The 24,394-nt window shown below is 40.7% G+C and overlaps 1 protein-coding gene across 8 annotated transcripts in view; it reads left to right on the forward strand.

Moving 5' to 3' along the window:
- GABRG2 (gamma-aminobutyric acid type A receptor subunit gamma2) overlaps window positions 1-22,522 on the forward strand; it is a 54,507-nt gene extending 31,985 nt beyond the window's left edge. Inside the window, exons 6-10 of one of the 8 annotated variants that reach the window (XM_044453770.1) lie at window positions 13,722-13,737; window positions 14,031-14,183; window positions 17,702-17,907; window positions 20,832-20,855; window positions 22,247-22,522. In XM_044453770.1, coding sequence (XP_044309705.1) covers window positions 13,722-13,737; window positions 14,031-14,183; window positions 17,702-17,907; window positions 20,832-20,855; window positions 22,247-22,522 — 675 coding nt within the window. Of the gene's footprint in view, window positions 1-13,721; window positions 13,738-14,030; window positions 14,184-17,701; window positions 17,912-18,842; window positions 18,848-20,831; window positions 20,856-21,100; window positions 21,110-21,741; window positions 21,793-22,246 lie in introns of all 8 variants that reach the window. The other 7 variants (XM_044453766.1, XM_044453772.1, XM_044453769.1 and 4 more) reach the window with 7 other exon arrangements.
- Window positions 22,523-24,394: the final 1,872 nt, after the last annotated feature.

The raw sequence follows: 24,394 nt of genomic DNA on the forward strand, positions 1-24,394 counted from the left end.
TGAGTCCAGGCGAGTCCAGATTTCCACCACTGGCACAGGCAGTCACACATTACAAACATTCAAGTTATGAGCAAACTGCACTTAAGAATGAGCTGCCATAAAGCTTATTTTTAAAAAAAAACATATTGTAGGAAATTGCCAGCACCACACACACACACACACACACACACACACACACACACACACACAGAGAGAGAGAGAGAGAGAGAGAGAGAGAGAGAGAGAGAGAGAGAGAGAGAGAGGTGCAAGGGTGGGGAGGAAAGGAAGGCCTCCAAAGCAGGCCTTCCTTCCTCACCCATTTGGAGAGTAAAATCTCTCCAGCATTTCCTTGCTGCAAAGAGGAAGCCCTGGTGAGTTTGGGTGGTGGTGGTGATGGTAGACATATTAATTCTGCCCCCCCACATTTTTATAGGGTCCTGCACTCCTAACCCCTGCAAATATGAAGGGCTGATTATACACAATCCAACTTACATACAAATTGGACTTAACTATGAATTTCCCTGTTCTCAAGACCAAAAGTCATTTCATAACCTGGGTCAGGGCATTCTTACAGTTCACAGCCACACTGCTACCTTGCCCACTTTCCCTTACCTGCTACACAACAAAATAGCCAGCTGGGAGGGCGTGTGTGTGCGCAGGACTGCTGTCTTCTCCCACACAGGTCTCCCCAACCAGAAAGTGGGTGATTGCAGGTTTATTATGGGCTGACCTGACACTCCAGAGGAGCAGTGAAAGGGATATGTCATAAGCTTCTTCCCATTTTTCCACTCCATGACTTGCTTACAAAACTACATACATTGACATAGTTTCTCCTTGAATGTGGGAGATGCATCTGACCATGGAAAGAGCTGAGTTCAAACTGAGACATTCCTCTTTCAGAAAAGCTCTTGACTTCCTCATCAGGATGGCTCCTGCTATTTGAGGACTGGAGGCAGGAATACTTCAGAATTGGTTTGCTCATTTCACCTGGCTGTCTCCAGACGGGGTCAAGGAACTCTTTCTCCATCACTTCTGCCCCCAGCTCTGAAATGTCTCCCTTCTTTCCAAAGCAGGCTGGTTCTCACACTTCTTGAGATCTTCATTAGGGAATGTTGAAACTGCTAAGTTATTAGCCCATTTCCCTCCTCTGCCTCCTCCTCACATGCAGATGAATCTCTCCAAGCAGACTGTACTGTGTCTGCTCTGGGGTACCTCTTTACAAGAACTTTGTTCAGCTTCATTATGAATGCCACAAAATACAGCAATGCAATTCTCTCCCACACAACTCCATGCTAAACAATATTTTGCACAATGCAGTTGAGTCCACTGTAACAGATTTTAAATTGGTTTGTTGAATGTACACTGCCCCTTTGAAAAGGATGCCCAAGGTGGCTAACAATAACAACATCTAGATTAGCTGTCGATAAATCTTGGTTAAAAAATGACTTTGCCATTAAAACAGAAGGCACGCATTCTAAAACATTCCCTTTCTCCCATACCTCTCTTCCTGTAAAAAAACAATTGCTTGTTAGGATAACTGGGTTCCCAAATCCCTTATGGGGATTGTCAGTTATGCCAGTAAAATTGTGCCAACAGATTAACATCTAAAACAGTGACCCATGTTTACTCCAGCTGTTAAACAGTTGATCAGTCCTTACGGAACAATTGATAACCCACAGGGGAAGCCTTGCATTGATCTGGGGGCATGCTTCATAGATTTTTCTTCATTTCTTTTCCCATCCATCTGGTGTGCTGGCATCATTCACTGTGGAAAGAAACCAGGGGAACAACAAAGACCAAAACCATGAAAAGCACTTTGCATTGTGCAACTTCCTGTTGCCTCCACCAGAAACCTTTCACTTTGGTGGACTCCAGATTTTCACTCATGCATGTGCACATTAGATAAAGGAGCATTTACGGTGCTAATCTTTCTGTAGGAAGTAAAATTGATTGGTTAATTCTAACTAGCTACTGTGTTTCAACAGTAAAAGCAGTGTGACTGCTTTCTGTTCTGAGGGTACAGTGCATTAAGCATAACACAGTCCAGACAAGACACTGTATGCACATAGTGACAAGCAGAGGGTAGGAAATAGAGACATTTATTTAACTTACATTCTGCTTTATTGGTTCACAGCACTCTATAGGCAGATTACAGGAAAAGAAATAAGAGCGAAACTAAGTGTAACTCATAAATTCCAAATAGCAACAAGAAAACCAAATATGGATGCATAGCAATATACAATAATAATTGTACACAATAAGAACATATAGTAACATTGTACAATAACTGTAATGAAGGCTCCAGGTGAACTGCTTATGGGAGGCCATTCCATAGATGAGGTGCACCCATTGAGAAGGCCCATCTTCCATTCATCCTCCTCCTTACCTCCTTGGAGAATGGCTCTCTCAGAAGGGCCTCCTCACCAGATCTTAGGGACTGGGTAGGAACACATGGGAGCAGGCAGTTCTTCTGGTAGCCTGATCCCAAGCAGTTTAGGGCTGTATATGTTAGAGCAAGCACCTTGAATTGGGCCTGGAGCTCAAATGGTAGCCAGTGAAGAAAATATAACATGTTGAGGTAGTATGGATGCATAGACTTGCTCCTGCCAGAAGTCACGCCACCCTGTTCTGTACCAGTTACAGCAGTTGATGATAAGACATGCACCTCCATTTCTCTTGTTGGCTCGTATGTTGTGCCGTGTCCCAGTAACCTTGTTGCTGAAATGTAGAGGTGATTGCTACTCAGCATTTGAATCTGGATTCCCAAGATGGGGTACCTGTGAGGATTCTTGGAGGCATATTCAGACTAAGCACAAGTTTCCAAGTATACCCAGGAGCCAAATGTTTTGCAAAGCCCTCTGTTTTTGTGCAAGCTCTCCCAGCTAAAAGCATTCCCTTTGTGTGCCAAGTGGAGTCTTCACCAGAGTTCCCATGTGAGCTCCAAGTGGAGCTCCGATGAGGAGAGATAGAAAGAACTGGGCGTGTTTAGCCTCGAAAAGAGAGGACTTGGGGGAGATATGGTGACACTCTTCAAGTGCACAAAAGGCTGTCACACAGAGGAGAGCTGGAATCTCTTCTCCATCATCCCAAAGTACAGGATATGGAACAACAGGCTCAAGTTACAGGAAGCAAGGCTCTAGCTGAACATCAGAAAGAGTTTCCTGACCAGTAGAGCAGTAAAACAATGGAACCAGGGAGGTTGTGGGCTCTCCGCACTGTATCTGGACAGCCATCTGAGAGGGATGGTCTAACCTGGAGTCCTGCACTGAGTGGGGGGTTGGAGCTGATGGCCCCTTCCAGCTCTTCTCTCTATGATTCTATGTCCAGGAGATATGACTCCACGCCATACACCACTGCATCAGAATTACGGCTTAGGAAGCCTTGCAAGTATGCCATGCCCAAGTCTTTCATGCAGAGCACCATGCTTTTGGACCCCCTCCAGTTGTGACTTGGCTGGCAGAGCATTTCTTTTTTTTTTTTTTTTGCACATTTTTTATTAAGATTTTAAACTAAAAACTAAAAAAAAATCAATCATCAAATACATCGGACGTACTGGGTCAGCCCCCTATAACATAGCTTTTATACATTCTATAATCATATTCAAATCGATTTATAAAAATTTAAAGACATCTTTAAATCTAAGCCAAGTCCCGTTTCTCCAGCCACTCGTAAAAAGGGTCCCAAGTTTGATAGAAGTCAGTATCTTCTTTCTCCTTCTATAATAGAGTCAATCTGTCCATTTCTGCACAGTCCAGAATCTTTTTTAAAATCAGTTCCTCAGTGGGTAGTTCCTCACTCTTCCAGGATTGAGCAAGCGCAATCCTCACTGCTGTGATTAAATGTAGTATCAAATACGTTTCTTGTTTGCTAATATTTTCCGGTACAATACCTAACAAGAAAATTTCAGCTTTAAAAGCTAAGGGTTTTTGTAGCATTTCCTCAAACCATTTATGTATTTTAATCCAATACTTTTTCACATATTCACAAGTCCACCACATATGGTAAAAAGTACCCACATCATGTTTACATTTCCAACATCTGTTTGACATATTTGGCAACATTTTAGCTAACCGATTTGTTGACAAATACCATCTATAAAATTTTATATAAATTCTCTTTATACAGAGTTGCTAAAGTTACCTTAATATTTCTCTCCCATAACTTTTGCCACTTTTCTAATTCAATATTATATCCAAAATTTTGTGCCCATGTTATCATAATTTCCTTAACCTGTTCCCCTTCCATTTTCCTGTCAAGTAGGAACTCATAAATTCTTTTAATCATTTTCTCATCTGTTTTTAACATCACTTGATCAAAGGCTGTTAGGTCTTTATAAAACCCCCATATTTTACAATCTTCAGCATATCTTGATTGCATCTGCACCTTATACCACCACGAGATATTGAGTTCCTGTTCTTGTATTTCTTGATCTAGGTTCAGGCCTCCATCCTTATCCAAAATATCATCATATCTTATGATCCCTTCAAAATTCAATACATTTGGATACACAAAAGCTTCCATAGGTGAAAGCCGTCTTGGTAACTTATTATACAATTTTGACTTTAACTTTTCCCACACTGACATTAATGATCTTCTAATAAAGTGACTTCTAAAAATGAGACTTAACCTCATACCACATATAAGCATGCCAACCCATTTGCAAATCATGTCCTCCAAGATACAAAATTCTCTTATTTCGCAAGGTTATCCATTCTTTTAGCCAAGTTAAAATAGATGCTTGATAGTACAACATCCAATCTGGTAAACCAAAACCCCCATTCTTTTTGGTTTACTGAAGCTTTTTCAGCTTAATCCTTGCTTTCTTTTTCTCCAAATAAATCTCAAAATTTGAAAATTTAAATCCTCAAAAATTTTTTATCAATTTTTACGGGAATCATTTGGAACAAAAACAAAAGTTTTGGTAGTATATTCATTTTAACCAGCGCAATTCTTCCCATCAAAGACAGTTGTAAATTGGCCCATCTTTCCAGATCACCTTTAATATCTTTCAATAATGTATCGTAATTGTCTTCTTTCAAAGTTGTGCATTTAGCTGTAAGATAGATTCCCAAGTATTTAACCATTTTTGACAATCTGCAAGTCCACTTGTTCTTGGAGTCTTTTTTTCTGATCTTGCATAAGATTTTTAACTAAAAGTTTCATTTTTCCTTATTTATTTTCATCCCCGTAACCTCACCATATTCTTTAATCTGTTGTAAAAGTTTAGGTTTGTTACAAAAGGTTCCTCTATTATAAAGGCCAAATCATCTGTGAATGCTTGCAATTTATACTTTTCATCCCTAATTTTAGTACCTTTAATGTCCTCGTCATCCCTAATATTTCTACTCAAGACCTCTAAAGTCAGGATGAACAGCAGGGGTGACAGCGGGCATCCCTGCCTTGTACCCTTTTGTATCTCTATAGCCCTTGTATGTTCTCCATTAATTAAAATCCTGGCCGATTGTCTTTGATAGATGCTTGATATCACATTCATAAACTTTCCCCCAAACTCCATTTGGTCCATCTGTTGCATCATGAATTGCCAGTTAAGGCTTTCTTAATTATCAAAGGCTTCCTGGGCATCTAAAAACAGTAGAGCCATTGATTTTTCCATGTGTGTCTCGTAGTATTCTAGGATATCCAAAATAGTCCTCAGATTGTTCTTCATTTGTCTTTTAGACAGAAAACCATTTTGGTCTGGATGAATAAAGTCTATTAAAAACTTCTTCAACCTTTCTGCCAATATAGAGGCAAAAATTTTATAGTCCACATTTAATAATGACATGGGTCTGTAAATTTGAATCTGTGTTAAGTCCATATCTTCTTTCGGTATTAATGCGATATTTGCCTCTGTACAGGTATCTGGTATTTTAGCAGTTAACAATGCTTTATTACATATGTCTTTGAGAAAGGTAGCAAAAATTCCCTCAAAAGATTTGTAAAATTCAGCTGGTAGCCCATCTGTACCAGGGGTTTTATTGTTCTTTTGTTGCATGATTGCCTCTGTTATTTCCATAGTTGTTACTTCTTGATTCAATATTTTTTGATACTTTTCTGGTAATTTTGGTACATCTCCCTTTCGAATGTATTCTTTTACCTTCTCAATGGAAAACTCCTCCTTCCGGTATAACCTTGCAAAAAAAAGCTTCAGCTATTTTCTTAATTTGTGTATTTTGTACCTGTAGTCGTCCTTCTCCATCTTTCAGTTTCGAAATCAATCTCTTCTCTCTTTCTTTTTTTACTTTATATGCTAGCCATCTCCCCGGTTTATTAGCATTTTCAAAAAAATTCTGTTTAGCCAATTTCATTTGCTTAGTAAGTTCATTTGTATCCAAGAGATTCACTTTGTGCTTTAAAATATTCATTTGGACCTTAAGATTTCTTTTTGTTGGATTCGTCTGCAGTTCTTGTTCCCGTTTCCTCAATTCTTCTACTAATGTTGCTCGCTCTTGCTTTTTCTTTTTCTTTATTTTTGCTGAGTAGGTTATTATCAGTCCCCTGACATAGGCTTTAGCTGTATCCCAGACATTCTGTAAAGAAGTTTCTTCTGCTTTGTTTCTTTGAAAGAATATTTGCATCTCTTTGCTTATCTCTTCTATAAATTTTTTATCTTTTAGTAATGCTTTATCTAGACTCCTTCTGGGCATCCTTGCAGTTCCTTTCAATGATATAAATACAGGATTATGATCCGCCCAGACATTTGTCTCCATTTCAGCTTCTATCATTAAGTCTGGAGTTATCCAAACCATATCAATTCTAGACCATGACCTATGTCTGTTTGAGTAAAAAGAATAGTTGGCCGAATATGGGTTTTTATGCCTCCAGGCATCTATCAATCTGAATTCTTCAATCAAGTTGGAACAAGACTTTGGAAGCATCCTCCTACCCCGTTTTCCCTTACTTTCACTCTTCTAATCGATTCCCTTATTCACAATTGCATTAAAATCGCCCATTACACACATAAACTGATAGTCCACTTGTAAAAGTAACATATGTAGTTTTTAATAAAAAGTATCCTGATGGTCATTTGGTGCATATATTGCCACTAAGAGCACCTTTTTAAGTTTAATTGTAATTTCTACCATCAGGATCCTACCATCCTCATCAGCAAGAATATATTTAGGGTCCAATTTTTCTTTAACATACAGTGCTAAACCTCTTTTCTTTTGCGATGAAGAAGATACGAACAATTTCCCCAGATTTGAACATTCCAGAAGTTTAACATATTGTTCCTTAATATGTGTTTCTTGTAGACAAATTATATCTAATTTCTGTTTTTGAAGTTGAGCAAAAATCCTTCTTCTCTTAGATGGTCCATTTAGTCCATTAACATTTAGAGAGCAATTCAATTTTCCCTTCCTTTTTAAGAGCCATGTTTAATAAAATTATTTACTTATTCTTTGCCTTTACAGTTCTACCTTTTTTCCCACCTCTGAGTCCAGAGTCTGTACTTCTTGTTGTGAATCAGCCTTCAGTATTTCTCCTTTTTCATACTGTTGTTGAATAGTATGAATGGAATAGAATGGAAATAACTGTATGCTGTTATTTCCATTGCTTTGGCATCTCTTTCTCCTTCTTTAGAGATGACAGGATCCTCCTCTTCTAGCATAACTCTACATTTTTCATAGAACTCTTGTGCTTCAAGAATTCAACCCAATTTATATCTTACAGAGTTCCATGTAAAAAATATTCCTTCTGGTGTTAGCCACTCAAAGATAATCTCTTTCTTGATCAATTTTGTAGTAAGAAATTGATATTTCTTTCTTCCCTCTCCAATCCTCCATGGAATTTGTTTCAGGACCGTCACCTCCTGATGATCATTTCTCTTTAACGGCTTCTCCTGTACTGCCTTCAAAACATTATCTCTTATAGACCTTAGAGCAAATTTGACATGGACTTCTCTTGGAAGTTTATTTTTTCTGGTATAAGAGGAGTGGACCCTAAAAACAAGATCAATTCCCATACCCATGACTTCGTTCTCAATTTCTAAAAGCTCCACCAACATGACAGTTATGATCTCTCAGAGGTCCTCATTTTTCTCTTCAGGTATATTCTGAAATCTTAGATAATAAGATGCCTTCTCCATCTCTAATGTAGCCATTGAGTATCATGTTGACTTATTTGTTTGCTTAATTAAATATATTTCATTATCTACCGTCTCCAATTTTTCACATACTTGTTGTATTTTTGTGTATTCTGTTCTTTAAGTTGGACATCAGATAATTGAGTTGTCACCTCTCTAATAGAGTTATCCAATTTGTCAAGTTGCTCTTTTTGCTCATTTGATAAGCTTTCCAGCCGTATTGACATCGCCTCTTGAGATGCTTACAAAGTTGTTAAAGCCAACTGTATCGCCATTAAGCTTTTTGCAACATCTTCTGTCTTAGGCTGATGAATTGGACTCTGACCCACTGAGGAAGGTGCTGAAGATGGCTGAGTTTTCCTCATGATGGAAGTTGTTCACCAAAGAAATTTCAATATACCAAAAGAAAAAGGAAGGAAAAAGAGAGAGAGAGAAAAAAAAGAAAAAAAGAAAAAAAATGAAAGTAGTTTGCAATAATTCCGATAGCCATCGAGTGGTAGCAAGAGGCTATTTAAAAGGCAAAAGGTTTTTTAAAAATGAAAAAATGTCCTCAGACCCAGGAAGATTGGAAGCTGGTCAAAAAAAATGGCCACCGGCAAATTAGGGCCTTTTTCTTTCTTCTTTATGCCAGTTATCTACAGATATAATTTTTCCACAGGTAATATTGCAAAAAGAAAGTAAGTAAAAGAAAGTAAAAATGCTCACCAGAAAGTCATCACAGTAGAGAGGAAACACCACGTAACAAAAACTTTCCTGGCTAGTGTCCAATTAGCCTTGGCAGAAGTCCAAACAGGCATCCAACATGTATGCTTCAACTTCTAATCTTCTATCCTTTGATTTAGTTCCATAGCAATTATTCACTTTGCCTTCGCCCTTAGAGAGATTAGAAGAAAAATCTTTCTATTCGGCTTCAATTCAGATAAGAGTCTTCACATTCTCTCGTATGTCAGTTGCTGCTTAAAAAACTTTGAGAGGGCTTTCTCTTTCTTCTCAGTCAATTATAAACAAGTACAGCTTTTCCAAGGGTAATATTGCAAAAAGAAATAAGAAATAAGAATGCTTACCAGCCGTCCAATGCTTATCTGGCTAAAGTAAGCTAATTAATCCATCAGATGTTGAGAACTGGCAGGGGCTAAGAAAACCCCCTGTATTGCCCAATTGAGAAATGCCTGAGTCTCTTCCAGTAGATATAGGATTGCCATCCTACATCAACCAGAAGAAAAGATGCCAGGCAATCTTTCTGCGCCCCGTTAGGGCTTAGATGAGTCTCCCACGGCTTGCTACCGAGCAATACCGGAGTGATAACAGAAGCTCCATTAATTACGTCCGTGTCATTCCAACGCCATCTTGAAAGTCTGGCAGAGCATTTCTGCGCGTGGCGTATTCCTGCTGGGGACCCAGAGGGATTTTGTTGATGGATGTCTCTTTCTGCAGGTCTAGCTCTCTCTCTGCCAGAGGAAGGTGCTTCTCTGGCCAGCAGATCTCAGCCATAGAATTGCTCCCTTAAAGCATGAATAGCTTTCTCTAGATCTGGACCATTCTCTCTCCATCTCTCTTTCTCACACACACACACCACAGCCCAACAAAAGCTAATTAATTGGATAGGACCTGTTGTTGGAAAACCAAGGCAGAATATTTTTAAATAAAGAAACTAAGATAAAGATCACAGGAGTGACATGCACTGAAGGAAGCTAAATGCAAATATTTTGCTGCTGTTAATTTGGACTGCATTTACCGTGGCGGAGTATAATTATTCTCCACGTTGCTTGTGTGGTTGAACAAAAGGGAAGCAGGGCTTCATTGCCAAGCAAGCTCCGGGGAGTTTATGATGAAAAATAAATGAATAGATCAACATTTTCTCTGTGTTCTCTTATGGGGCAAGCACATGGCTTTATGCTGCTGCATTTCAGGATGTAGGAGAACTTTCTCTATGATGCGCAGGTTTCCTGTTCACAGTGCCCCGTGTGCAGGAGTGCTTCTTCTCCCTCTAGAAATGGATGTGGGACCATGTTCAAAATGGGCACTTTAAAAACATGCACACTTTCAAATGTGTATTTAAAAGAGGTATATATATTTATATTTTAGGTGATGGAGGTGAAGGGAAATACACACAGAAACATGCACCTTCCCTATTTAAAGGAGCTGAAAAGAGAGCAGGAGCAAGTGGATATAAGCCTCACAGCGCACTGAGCCATGCTTGAAAATCACTGGTTCTTCTACCCCTGGCTCTGCTGTCTCAAGCGCAGCGCGGCTTTGACCAACTCCACTCTATCGCTACTGGCCAATACCGCACTAGGCTTAGTTTAGTGTTTTAAATTTTTTATCTGTTTTCCAAACATAACAATAAATGGATGGGGCAATACTATACTCCCTAGACAGCAACTGAGGAGACATAGAATAGTTCAGATCCCCCTGTCTGGACTGGGAAGCAACTCTCTGGCCCCTGATATGGAAACTGGAGCTTTAGTTCTCTTCTCTCTTCCCTTGCAGCCAGTACAGAAAGAATCCCGCTGACTGGTCTCCCTGGTCAGGAGCCTGGCCTCAGAGAAGGGGTTGTGCTGGTGGGTAGGAAAGAAGGAGAGGTTCAGGTGTGAGTGAAGGTGTCTCCATCCTTCTTCCTCATCCCTTCAGTGCATCCAAGCTAGACTGGCAAAGGTCCATCTAGCAAAAAAGGCTACCATGCCACAATCACTGCCCTGTTCCTGCCACTTGCAGGGTGCTCATCCGCCCCATCTGAGTATGGGGACTTCTGGTCATTGAGGGTGGGGCCCAGAGGACTGCATACTGAATAACAGTGTGTGATACCCATACGGACATCCGTACACATTCATCCTGATCAGCGCTATATATAATTGTGCCGCTTGTCTATTTCCTATTACATACTCTGTTGACCCAAGGAATCTCTCCATAAGGGGATGTGTGACTGTGGTGGTTCCTTTACCTGTTTGTGCTGTATCATCAGGTTTATAAAACCCACCAAGTTGTGTTGAAGTTGCTCTTTTCTTGCTTATTTCTGAATGCCTTAGTGGGTTGGTTAACTTTTCCTTTAGAGCTATCAGCCATCCTCTGTGTTTCCATTTTCTTTAGTGGGACTGAGAATGCTTTTTTTCCACCTTTGCAGCTACTGAAAGAATATCAGTATATGTTGCTTTTTAATTGTTTATGTTCATTGTCGTATAATGAGAGTAGACCCACCCTTTTGAGTTGTGAATAGTAATGTGTACTCACAGGTTTGTAGCTATTGTGACTGGAGATAAGGACTGTTCTGTGACAGCTCATGAGCAGAGAAACAGCCTGGTGCCTCATTTACTGAATTATAGATGCCAGGTAAATGCTGGAGGCCTGCACAGACTTCCTTAGGAATAAGCCTCTTTGAATACGGCGAGGCATTTCTGAGTAACTGTGCTCAAGATTTAAAACCGTTTAGATTGTCTAAGCTTCTAATGATCCATGAGTCAGCTAGTGTTGCTAATACCATCTTAAAATATATTATTATGTTTTAAAATACCTTTATGATGTTTTATAACTTTTATTTCTGCATTATGATTTGAAACCATCTTGTGAATTCCTCACTTTGGGAGGCAGGCTAGAAATACTTCATGTAAAGTAAAATAAATGAAGTCCACAAAAACAGTTGGTAGAGCCGCAGCTGTTTTATAAAGAAGTAGAAGCAGAATCACTGGGCAATGCTGTGCATGTTTATTCAGAAGACAGTGTCAGTGAGTGTGTGTGTGTGTGTGCAGGGATACAGCCTAAGCAAAAATGGAAAAATACAGAGAAGTATTTTTACTAACCCAGCATACAAAGTGTGGGACTATATAACTCAGGCAGCAATCCTTGGTGTGAAAGTAACAGTCCTGTTTTCAGTTCCATTTGTGCAAATGCTATTAGTACTTAAACATGCAGAAATTGCAGTCCTTTTTAGAGAAGGACAGCTGTAAGCTGGCTGGGTTTGTACCATAGCAAGTTGGTACCAGTGCAGGGGTAACAAACTGGAATGCAGGGGAGTAATCATGAACGTTTGTCAGATTTTCACCTTCCTATCAGACTCCATCCATAGCCCTCCTCTCTATATATCCTCCACATCTCAGTGGAGTCCGGACAAGCTAAGGATACAACAGTGGAACCAGCTGCCCAGAGAGGTGGTGGGCTCTCCCACACTAGAGACATTCAAAAAGAAACTGGCCAGACATCTGAGTGGGATGGTGTAACTTGATGTCCTGCAGCTGGAAGGGGATGGACCCAAAGGCCTTCATGGCCCCTTATAACTCTAGTATTCTATGATTCTATGATATCACTGTAACTCCTGTGCAGGGTTGTATTGGCAGGAGACAATGGCTCTTTTTAGGTTTGGAATACACTGAAGTGGATGAAAGCAAAAGATGCATTAGCAAATTAACAGAATGAAAGAAAGCAGGCCTTGCAGTGGAATGATTGCAGGAAACAATTACAGAACAAGGTCAGAAGATGACGCTCCTTCAGTCATCACCAACCCCTTAGCAAGAAATGGATTCTAATAGACTGTGTTGAGGTTCAAAATTGGGAGGGTGTCTGCACTGACTTAGACGACATTTATACATTCATACAAACTAAGCAAGCTAGCCCTAACAGTTGGCAAGTAGCCAGCCCCACAGCTACTCTGCAAACAACAGGTGGCCAACTTTTAGATCAGATCTTAAACAGATAATTGTGTTTCAGAACTAGAGTAGTTAGCAACTAATAGCAACAGACTCAGATGGAAGCCTAGACCTGGAAGGATCCATTGGTTCGCTATTACCACCTTGTCATGACAGTGGTCTCCTTCCTTTCCAGTGCAGGTAGGACAGCCAGTTGGCCCCAGTCTCTGAAAGAGCAGGAAGCCGGCGCATGCTGGGAGTCTTCTGGCATCTGCAAGAATGTGCAAAAAAGTAATAAGGGGGTGGGTAGTTGGGGAGAGGGTCAGTTCCGCTCTTCATCCAAAATGCTTTATCATCCATTCCTGCACATACCATCTCCTTGGGCACCTACTTGGCTGTAATGGATAGGAGAAGTGATTTCAAACCAAGAAGAGAAGCAGGGAAGCTAAGGAGGTGACAACTGCAACAAATGGGCAGAGGAAAGGGAAGAAGATAGGAGAGAAGGGTTAAACTTGGTAGTGGGCTTCCTTCACCCAACATAATTTCTAGATTTTATTAACCTGCAACTCAGTGAACTTTGCGGTTAATCATGTCCTATTGTTGGCTGATGAATGCAAACATATATGAGTGCAAACCGCTCCATGACTGCCAGTGAAAGCTCTGGCGGTGCTTGTAGCATTCATTTGCTGGGTCACAGCCGCTAATCTTTGGCATGGATATGCAGCACGTTGCAATAAAATGTCTAGCAGGCAGGAGGATGACTTCTTGCTATCAATATCTTTCATCCATGATTAATGATGTAAACAGGAGTAGTGGATGCTACGGACAGCTAATGTGAGCAGGATGTGACAAACTGCAGTCTTGCAGAGTCTTCTGGAAGTAAGATCTGAAAAGAGAGCGAGAGAGCTGCCATACTGAATTAGACAAGCACAATCACTAATCTGACATTGAAGTATAGGATGTCTATGGAGAAATGTCAGGGGAGCCAGGCATAAACTGATGATCCTTCCCGTAGTTCATTTTCAGCTGGTGGTAGACATAAGGTTAATTCCACCCTGGGTGTCTTGGCTCAGTGCAGCTAATGGATCACTCCTCTTAAACTGAAGCGTATCATTCATGGGTTGCGGGGGGAGGTCTCTAGGGCAATCACCAATTAGCTAGGAAGTCCAACCCAAAGGAGCAAAGGTCTAGTGAAGCAGGATGGAAGGTGAGGAAAACTTGTTCTGTATAGGAAGATTAATTCCTCCCAAAACCACAGTAGGAAGTTTGTATGCAAACGCTGGAACCTCAGCAAGTGACAATGAAGTCACTGGAGTGAGTAACGTTGTCTTGTATAAATCTATATTTTACAGGAGATTATGTCGTCATGGCAGTCTACTTCGATCTAAGCCGAAGGATGGGCTACTTCACAATTCAGACCTACATCCCCTGCACGCTCATTGTGGTGCTATCCTGGGTCTCCTTTTGGATTAATAAAGATGCGGTTCCAGCCAGAACATCCTTAGGTAGGTTATTGCTTCTTTCTCTTCTAATTGTTTGTGTTCCTAAAGTGCTCTTAAATGTGTCCTGGATTAAGGTCATTACCTGAGCACATGGATCCAAAACGACATAAATTTAGAAAATTGTTTAGAAAACTTTTCCTCATTAAATTCTGCAACATAATTGAGCCCCAGCTGCAAAACATTTGCATCCCACTGCATAACCAGAACACCTATTTAATCTGATTTGATATTTTATAGGCTGCCTTAATTGTTTCTAAGATAGCTCTAGACTACCATGGTGTTTCGGCATAATTAAAATTACATTCTTTTTCACTATGCCTAGATTTTCTCTCTCATGAATGGTGTCACTCCCTTTTTCTTTGCACACAGTAGCTGCATAACATGGAACGTGCAGGGAACATTTGACACTTGACTAGAGAAGTGACACAGTTGAAGCTGATGTACTAAGTCTCATCTTCCGCCGGAATGAAAATTCAGCTCAGTCGCTACTGTGTGTAAATGTTGCCATGTGCATTATAAACCTTGCTTGCCACTTACAGTGTTGTGACACTTTGTTCTTAGACATCTGAGCAGGCTGAAGTGGGATATTTACACGGACCAGTGGTCACACATAGATCTTAAGTGAAAGAGGGCTATTTGGAGGCTCAGTTAATCAATATTTTTGAATGCTTTGGAGAGGCAAGGAGAGAGAGGCAACACTGTCAGAGACCCAAGGGAATTATTATGATGCACTGTTTACCTTGTTCTAACGTGCTGAGACCTTCTCCTTATGTTGCTCACAGGAATTTCCCAGATATATATCAGGGTTTATGCAAAAGGACCGCTGCCAGCCTTAGTCTACTGCATTGTATTCCCATGCAGTGGCTCCCCAAAACTGGAGGAACATCCCACAGGATTCCCTGCTAGGCATGCTAATCTGGAATTCAATACTGAGCCTCCTCACTGGAAAGCATGAATGAGGGGATCATGGAATGATGCTGACTAGCCATGCCCAGTGCTGAGTACCCCCTTCCTTCTTCTGTAGTCTTTGGAGGAGGAACAAAACCAAGATGCCCACAAGGAGGTTAGAATTGGGAAGAACTTTGGTACAATTGGTCACTGAGGGGCCGTGGAGGACAGATATGTGCCCACATCACTAAATCACAAGGTGGCCAAGTGGCTCGCGCTCTCTCGCTCTCTCTCTCTCTCTCTCTCTCTCTCTCTCTCGCGCGCGCTCTCTCTCTCTCTCTCTCTCTCTCTCTCTCCCCCCCCCCACTCTCTTTTTTACTTTGAAAATGCCCTGTATACTTGTCTGCTCTTACACAGCCTTGCATTCTGGCAGCCATTTCTAGAACGCTCCTAGGACCATGTGGACATTCCAGAAGGGGTGGCTGAAATGCAGGCCTCTGTGAAAAGCACCCAGTGCCTCTGTGAATGCATGGGGAGTGGGCTAAAACATTTTAAAGAGAAATAGTTCATAGACCACTTCACTTATGTTTTACTCCCTCTACCCTAGAATCAAGCATTTTATTGACGATCTCTCCTTTTCCATGAATCAATCTCTCTCTCTCTCTCTCTCACACACACGTGCGTGCGCACATGCGCACACACACACATACAGAGTCTCTTTTGCAGAGAGTGCAAAAGTAGGAGGCAGGGTTTGCGTAGTACTCGTGTGCACTGGCTGTGTTTAGCAGCAGAACAACACCTAGGACACCACTGTGCGTTCATCAGAAACATGTTTTCTTTGTTTGGTGCAGTGCACCAGACACACCTCCTTCAAATCAGAAGACAAATGTGGCCTGAAACCATTAGGTCAGATGTATTTATTTTAAGAATTACGTTAATTCTATCAGACGTTGTCATTATGAAATTCTGCCGTGCAGTTCATCACTGCTATTCTATGGAAAAGTTGGTTTGGAGGTGTTAAAAGATGTTTGTGACAGATATTTTTTTCTTCTCGAAGTGGGTAATATAATTAAGAATGAACAGCTTTATGAGACATCACAGATATGCAGATGCAGATATGCTATTTACACCTTTGATATCTGAATTTTCACCCCAAAGAAATGGAAATACAGTTGCAATCCTATATTCAAGCAATATTCCTCTTGAACATGGTGACTTTTTGGTCCACGTTACCCACCAGTACATTTTTCTTAATTTTTCTAAGTTGGGGGGGGTCACTCAAGTGGCACCCCATGAGGTCAAAACACTCCCAGTATAAGAAAATATGTCTCAAGTGCACCAATGCACTTTCTGCTGATGTTGGATCTCTACCTTTTTATTTATCCTCCTAACAGATCAATTATATTTCCATGCACACATACATGCGCTCAAACTTTCAGTAACATTTCACATACATACTACACATGTATCTGATTTGTTCCTAAATAGCTAGCCTCATTCCTAGAAGCCCAAGGCAGCAGGCTATGACCTGCAAAATCTCACTTCAGAACCCAGAAAGAATTATGGGTTACACTCCTCTAGCACTCTCCTGTATTGCCTTTTAGACCTGGGAGATCAGTCTACTTGGTAATCACTTGCACACTCACATGAAAGCAAAGCCCATCCTCATCAAATGGCCTTGGTTCTATTCTGTAGAACATGCTCAGATGACCTGACATCCTTCAGCATCAGTGGTTGCAAGACAAAATTATGCCCCCCTTCTTCTTGCCAAATCTGTATTATGTGTGTGCAGGGGCCAGGGAGGGAACGTCTGCTTCCACTCATTTGCCAGGGTACCACACAGGTCTGATGGGTACAGGTCAGTGGAGGCGCTTGTGCGACTCAGCCAACAGAGAGACAACACGGATGCTTACCGGAGGAGGTCGTTCCTCCCTTCCAGACAGTGCAGGACTAGCTGGTCACAGGATGGAGCCAATTAAGGATGTTTCTAGTTGGATAAAGGGAGGGCTTTTCCCCGAGACTCTGCACTGTTGAAAGGTGGTAAGATGTTTCATTTGACCAGTTGGACTAGCACTCTACAATTTAATTAGGTGACAACAGTTAGTCGGAGTCATAGGGGGAAAGAAGCTTGGAACACACTAAGCGAGCACCCTTAATGGGCTGATGGAAGCCACCCTCACTTTCACAACCTCCATAGTGAACTGGAGCAGGTAGAAGGTTTTGGGCCTGGTGGTCTCCATGATTCCAAGGTGCTCCCACACCCCCACTCCTGATGGTTCCAGAGCATCTTTGACACAATATTCATGTGTGTGAGTACGGAGAGCAAAGACGTGTTTCAAGGACTGAACTGGTGCTTTGTGTTGAGGCTTCTTCACCCGAGCAAGAGACATTAATTCCTTGCCCTCTTCTTAATAGCTGGAAAGTCCTAACCCACAGCGAGGAAGCAGAAAAGCTATCAGCTAATTATTCTATAATTCTGTATTCCATTGCTGATCAGTTAATGTATATAATATAATAGGAGCCTTAGTTGAATCCCTTTGCTACATCTTGTGTCTTATGTGAAGGCATGCAGAGAATGAGGGTTGTTGCCATAAGTAGTAATACATTTTCTGAACATTTGTGTCCCTTACTAGGTATTACAACTGTCCTGACAATGACCACTCTCAGTACGATTGCTCGCAAATCTCTCCCAAAGGTCTCTTATGTCACAGCAATGGATCTCTTTGTCTCAGTTTGCTTCATTTTTGTTTTTTCTGCACTGGTGGAGTATGGGACCCTGCATTATTTTGTCAGTAACAGAAAGCCAAGCAAGGATAAAGACAAAAAGAAGAAAAACCCTGTACGTATTTCATTACAATGCAGACTGATATGTTAATTATGCTTTCCAGAAGGGAACACTTGGTTGTTTTGTGTAAGGTTTGCTTAATGGCAAGGAAAGGAAGGGAAAGGAACTAATAATTGGATGACTCTATTTATGTGCTCACCAGCCCCAAACAGGCAGGTTTTACAGCTGGCTGCCTTTATGGAGGGGAAACAGCATATATTTTATGTGTGTAAAAAGCATGCAGAGTAATTCTGGTTGGTTGGAAGTGCTGCAACAAGTTGTGGCCATAGGTGATCACTCATTGGGTTATCTTGAGTCTTGGTGCTACTTGGAGTAGACTTACTGAAATAAATGGGACATAGGTTGGAGAAGCATTGTATCCAAAGCGTTATTCTGACAGCCCCAGTTTAGTTGTGCTCAGGTGTTTTGGGAGAAAGGAGCTAGGTCATGCCACCAATTATACTCTTCCCCACTCCCCAACACGCACACATGCTACAGATTCTGAGATGCATCCAGCTGATGAGTGGTTTTGTTTTTTAAGGAGGGCAAGTCTATCACCTGGTGTTTCCAGGGAATGGGTCCCCCTCTCTGTGTGGTTCCCCTGACATCCCATGCCCACCACTTCTATTAAAGCTGAAAGCAAGGAGGGGCAACCTAGGTGGTACCTCTTTTTGATGATCCCATAGATCTTTCCAGTCCCAGAAGTAAAGGGTATAAGGCTGACATCCAAACTTTGAGGCTTGCAGTGGGAAGTCGGAGCAGTGCAAAGGCTAGGACTTTCTCTGCACTCCATTTACCCTTCAAAATACTTACACAGCTGATATTGGCTCTCCAAAAATTTTTCTCCTCCCTGCTCCCTGCTGTTGTAATCTCTCCCAGGCATGGTTGGGAGGCCATAGAGTTGTGCCCAAAACTGCTAAGGACTGAAAACGAATAACAGAGTATCAAAGTGAATGTCAAAATGTGAAATGTCTCTTTCTGAAATGTCCCTCTTCCTTCTTCCCTCCTGTCCCCTCTTTCCCACTTAATTGCCCTTCACCTTTCTTTTTTATTGATTCTCAATCTCCTGTCTTATTCTTTTCTACCATTTATTAACACAGTGCAATTGTCCCTCCTTGCATAAGTGTAATTTTGTTGCTGAGTTCATACGGGTTTTCCATCTGTATGGACCTTGCTCAGCTGCTGAGGAGCTCTTTGTAGTTTGAACAATTGCATAAAAACACCAACAAACATTGATCCTAATATATAAGACCTGCAACAAATAAATTATTGGCTCAGACTTTCCTATCTTTTAGGTTGTCAAGGAAAACAGTTTTTTTAAAACTTATGTGAGCATTTAAATACACTTTTTAACTGTTTTACTCTGACTTTTGCTCTTACAATCTATGAGAGAGCAGGAGAGAAAGAACCCAAGGCAGAGGAACTGCCAGGGCCCAAGCCCTTAAGATGTGTGTGTCTGTGGGTTGTGTGCATTGGTCTGATATTTTCTTCTTCTCCTGTTGCCCACCCCAACCATAATTTCTTCCACATTGTTCCCAGGGGATAGAAAATAGGTGCAGCAGATACAGAGTTGACATTCCATTTCCAGCGTGTATTTAAGCAGCAGGAGAAGTTTGGATCTGGTGAATCCAAGACCTCTCCTTGGCTGGCCCAAGACACCCTCCTTCTGCTATTGTGCAGCAGCAAGGACAGCAAAGACCTCCACCCCTGCAGGGGGGAAGCTTATGAAGGACGGCTTCCTTCTCCAACTATGGGCCTCCCTCTCTAAGATTGGATGGGGATCTGCTCTGTCCCTGGACCCTGAAATAGCTGGACTATATGAGTTCAGTTTTAAGGCACAATCCTGTGCAGTGTCAGGAAGAAAAAAGGCCTATAACTTATCCCATGCATGCTGGGAGTTGGAGGCCTCGTCTCCCAGCTTTCCTCTCCAAATTTGCATAGGATTTCAGCCTTAATTGTATGCCTTGTATCTGCAGTTTTTCCTATGGTAATTTATATCCTTTTAATTCATTTCAATTTTTGTAAATCACTTTGCAATCATTGATAAAAGGTAATATATAAATGTTTCAAATAAAAGGAGTTTCTATCATTTTTCTGCATCACATTTGTGAACTGGGAGAATGGAATGGTAGGAAGACATTATATAGGTAGGGGACGAAGAACTATTAGCCTCAAAGAGGAATCATGTTTCTTTAAGAGTCTTTCCCCTAGTAGAGAAGTTTTCATTTAAAAAAATCGTAATGTTTACTTTATATTATTCTCTGATTGCTAAAGATAATGTTGGAATATCTAGCCCACAGTGGCTCAGTCTGCATAAAGTGACAATTCAGAAGTTGTTGTGAACAAGTCAGCATGCTCAATACCATGATCCAAGAGGTCCTGTTTGACTTCTCCTAGCAGGAGAGGCTAAACAACCAGGGATATTTCCAACTGGTTTCCAACTCTGACTTTTCAGGAGAGAGACAAGCCAGAGTTCCATATAAGCAACTGCTCAGTGCTTAGCTGCTTCTGTTGCCAGGAGGATCCAAGTGAAGAGTTTAAACTATGGTGACCAGAATTCACAGAAGCTCAAAGTCTCTCTCTCTCTTTCTCTCTCTCTTTCTAAATTCTGGGATATTGTTGTGTGTGAACCAGGCCATTTATCTAATCCTGGAAATTGTGGAGAGGAATCCACATACCTCTTCTCTCTCAACCTAATTTACATCAGAATTCCAAGTTTTGTAACGCATTCTTTGCATATAAATCACTATTAAATTCAAGTTCTTATTTAAAACTCTATCTTACATCCTTTTTCTGTTTTTGTTTTTTTAAAAAACTTGATATAGTTTAGCAAAGTATCTTTAATTTATGCTACTTTTTGTCTCCTTCCTCCCCTCCTTTCTTCCTTTCTTTAATTTAAAAAACTTTGATTCTTTTTTTTTCTGTCTACAAAACCAAAGCTTCTTCGGATGTTTTCATTCAAGGTATAATTTTTTGGTATAGAAATCCACTGCATGTTACTGCTGAACTGAACAATTAGAGCTTCAATAAAGGCTTATTAGATAGTTACGCATTCTACTTGAAGCAGCCTTTCCATGAAGTAGAATGGTTAATGTTTAGAAATCAACATAAAGTTGATTCAGCAGCCCCAAAACCAATGCACTACTATTTTGAACTTAAGATGAGTTCAAAGGATTTTAGCATATTTGGATCGCATGTGAGAAGAGAGCCAAGTAGTGTATCCAAAATATTTGTGTGGCTCTCTTTATTCAGCAAACCATGGGATCCAGTTCGGTGTCACCAGCTACACTAAGAATCCACAAAAACCCTTTTAGAACTCAGTCCTGATTCTTAATTATTCTCATTGGAAATTACACAAACTACAAATATATCAAAGATTCGCACTAAACTGTTAGATATCATTGGAATGTTCCCAGTATTGTTCTTACACAAACTCTCAGAGTTTTGAAAGGGTGTAACATTTAATGCTCTCACTAGCTGTTCAGACACTTGTTATCCAAAGTGGCAAATACAGATAGCTGTATAAAGTATGCATCATTCTGAAATGAAGATATTTAGCTCTGTGTGAACATCTGTATATATGTCTAAAACAAAGATTAATTAAAACAACGATTTTAATTAATATTAAATGAATTTCTGTCTCCAGCCTTAATTTTACAACCCACTCTTTCTGATCATTCCTGTGTCAGCTGCTGCTTCGTGCAGCAGGTTCACCGGCGGATCGAAAGAGTTTCTCTGCAAAACATGGTTCAAGTGACTATTAAACATGTACAGCTGCTGTATCCTGTGTTGGCATCATGAAGCTTTGAGCTGGTGAATAATTGCTGTTCTAGAGCTGCATGTTGTCAGGAGTGTTTAGTAGCAAAGCCCATTATAGAGACCCACCTAACCTATGATCAAGTAATCCATCTGGTCACATCCTGTTCCCCTTAACCGTTGTAGTTGTCCACCCATGTGGAAACATAAATCATCATTCTCCCCTGCTTATAGTGATATGGGAACTATGATTGCCTTCCTGTACCTTATACCCAGCAGCTAACGGTGCAACTGCTAACAGGATAAACCAATCACAGCACTTTTTAGACTGCATTCCTATTTGGAATAAAACCCTGTTGAGCTGCTGCTGTCAAGTAAGATATGGATTTAAAGCACCCACTATTAGACTGTTGCTTTAAATAAGTTCAAAATCAAGAGTTCATCATTATAGCAGCTTAAGATCTTAGTGATTCCCTCATTCAGCCATTACAAAAAGCAACAGATTTCCACAGAGCTAGCACTAGTTGAAATGAAAGTTTTAAAGACCACAGACCATTTATTCTTTCCCGTCTCCCTTCTTGCTGCCCATTTACCCTAGGCACCTACAATTGATATCCGCCCAAGATCAGCTACTATTCAGATAAACAATACTACACACCTCCAAGAACGGGATGAAGAATACGGCTACGAATGTCTCGATGGCAAGGACTGTGCAAGCTTTTTCTGCTGCTTCGAGGATTGCCGGACGGGAGCATGGCGACATGGAAGAATACATATCCGCATTGCCAAAATGGACTCGTATGCCCGCATCTTCTTCCCAACTGCCTTCTGTTTGTTTAACCTGGTCTACTGGGTATCCTACCTTTACCTTTAAGCATGCAGAAAGAAAACTGGTGACATGAGCCTTATTCCCGGGATTTATTAAAAGTTATGGTACCTGCGTAAATACACTTCAATGCCATGATCTAGTGGTGCAGTGCAAGATGCTCATGGGGGGACCTTCCTGCATTTATGAGCCATCTGATTCTCTTCAAGCCAGGAAATGCTCTGAGCAGGTGCTGTTACGCACACAGAGCATTTCCTGACATGGGGGTGGGTTAGCCCTCGGTCATTTAAGCTCCTTTGAACATCCGATTTCATGCAACATTGAATAGTATGATACAATTTACAGTGGTCTGAACTCTTTAGTGCCATAATAACCTAGCAAGTATCAACGGTCATATCATTTGTCTAAGACTACAGTATTTGTCTAAGACTAAGACTATTGTGAACTGAATGCTATCATTCTACATTTTAAGGAATTAGGTACAAAAAAACCCCAATATCTCATGGCTACCAGTGAATCTGAGAGGCACAGTGGAGAGAAGACCTATGCCAACTCTGACAGTTTGGGTACTATAATTCAGCTATAAATGATTATAGTTACAGTTGCAAAGTTAAAGAGAAAAAAAAGAGACAATTCTGTATATTTTGTTAGCATTGATTATAGATATGTGATATCTTTGTCTTCTCTGGACTTTTCTTTTTGGAAGAGTCAACTCTCACTTCAGATCAATGTAACCAATTTAGGGGGGAAAGTAGCTTTCCTTTTGACCCGAATAAAAATAGAACATTTGGGTGCCCTCCCTAAGAGCACATGTACAAACACTGTAAATAGTTCACTACCTTGTAGTTCTTGGGTCTAGTGCATGAAGATTTCTTTTCTTTTTTCTTTTCTTTTTGGAAGGAGGCAAAATAAATGGAGCTAAGGTACTATATCCAGTACTGTCTTTTATTTTGTAACTCTGGCATTGCTATTGTAGCAGAAAAGGATGGATTAAAATCCACTCTATTTTTTGGGCAGAAATGCCTCCCTGCCCCTGCATGGAAGATTTGAACAGAGAGACAGTACTTTTGGTAAGAAGTTAGACAAGCCTTAAGATGTTGAACAAAACATCATCCATTCCATAGACAGAGCAAGTCGACAAAGCCAATATAAACAATGCCCTAGCCTATAGATTAGCTGTAGGCGTTAGCTGCTGCTTTAGTCCTCACTTTCCATATCAACTGCAGCTGCAGTTATGATCTATTGTAAGACTGGCTGTGGTCTTCTGGAGCATTTGTTTGCAGTGAACGGATCTTTCCCCACACCAAATGCTGATCATTCGCACCTAGAATACTTCTGCTGAGCTGCATGATCCATCTGGATGAACCTGAGCGGAATATAGCTCTTGCTCTATTTGCTTTTCACAAATGCAGCCCACATTTATGTTGCGGGAGGATGTTGGGGCATTTTCATTTGTGCCAATATACAGACCTGCATGTTAATGCTGCTTTCCCACCTCTCTTTGGGTCCCTGGATTATAATATAGTCTATCAATGGCAAGCACGCAATTTAGAGAGAAATGAACAAACTAAAAAGGAAGAGCGTTTTTGCAAATAAACCATGTCTGTGTACCATATGCATATTAAAACAGCAACAAGACCCACTTGGTTGGATCTTGAAATTCATTAAACTAGCTACTGGTTTTAAAACACCTGTGCAATGCTCAGTTATGCAACCTTAAGCACATGTAAATATGATTGACTTTTTTATGGTCACGAACTGGAGATGCCATTTCATTCAAAGTAGGTTTGCAACTGGGAATTAGGAATAATCTAGATATATATATATATATATTATCATTACAGAATTAATGATAGCCAAGCCAATACAGAGCTCTAAGGACCATTTTCCAATATCTGTATAGTTTTGGAAATAAATAAA

This window comes from Varanus komodoensis, unplaced genomic scaffold (assembly GCF_004798865.1).
Source record: "Varanus komodoensis strain SLA01 unplaced genomic scaffold, ASM479886v1 scaffold7_1, whole genome shotgun sequence".
NCBI classification, from domain to species: Eukaryota; Metazoa; Chordata; class Lepidosauria; order Squamata; family Varanidae; genus Varanus; species Varanus komodoensis.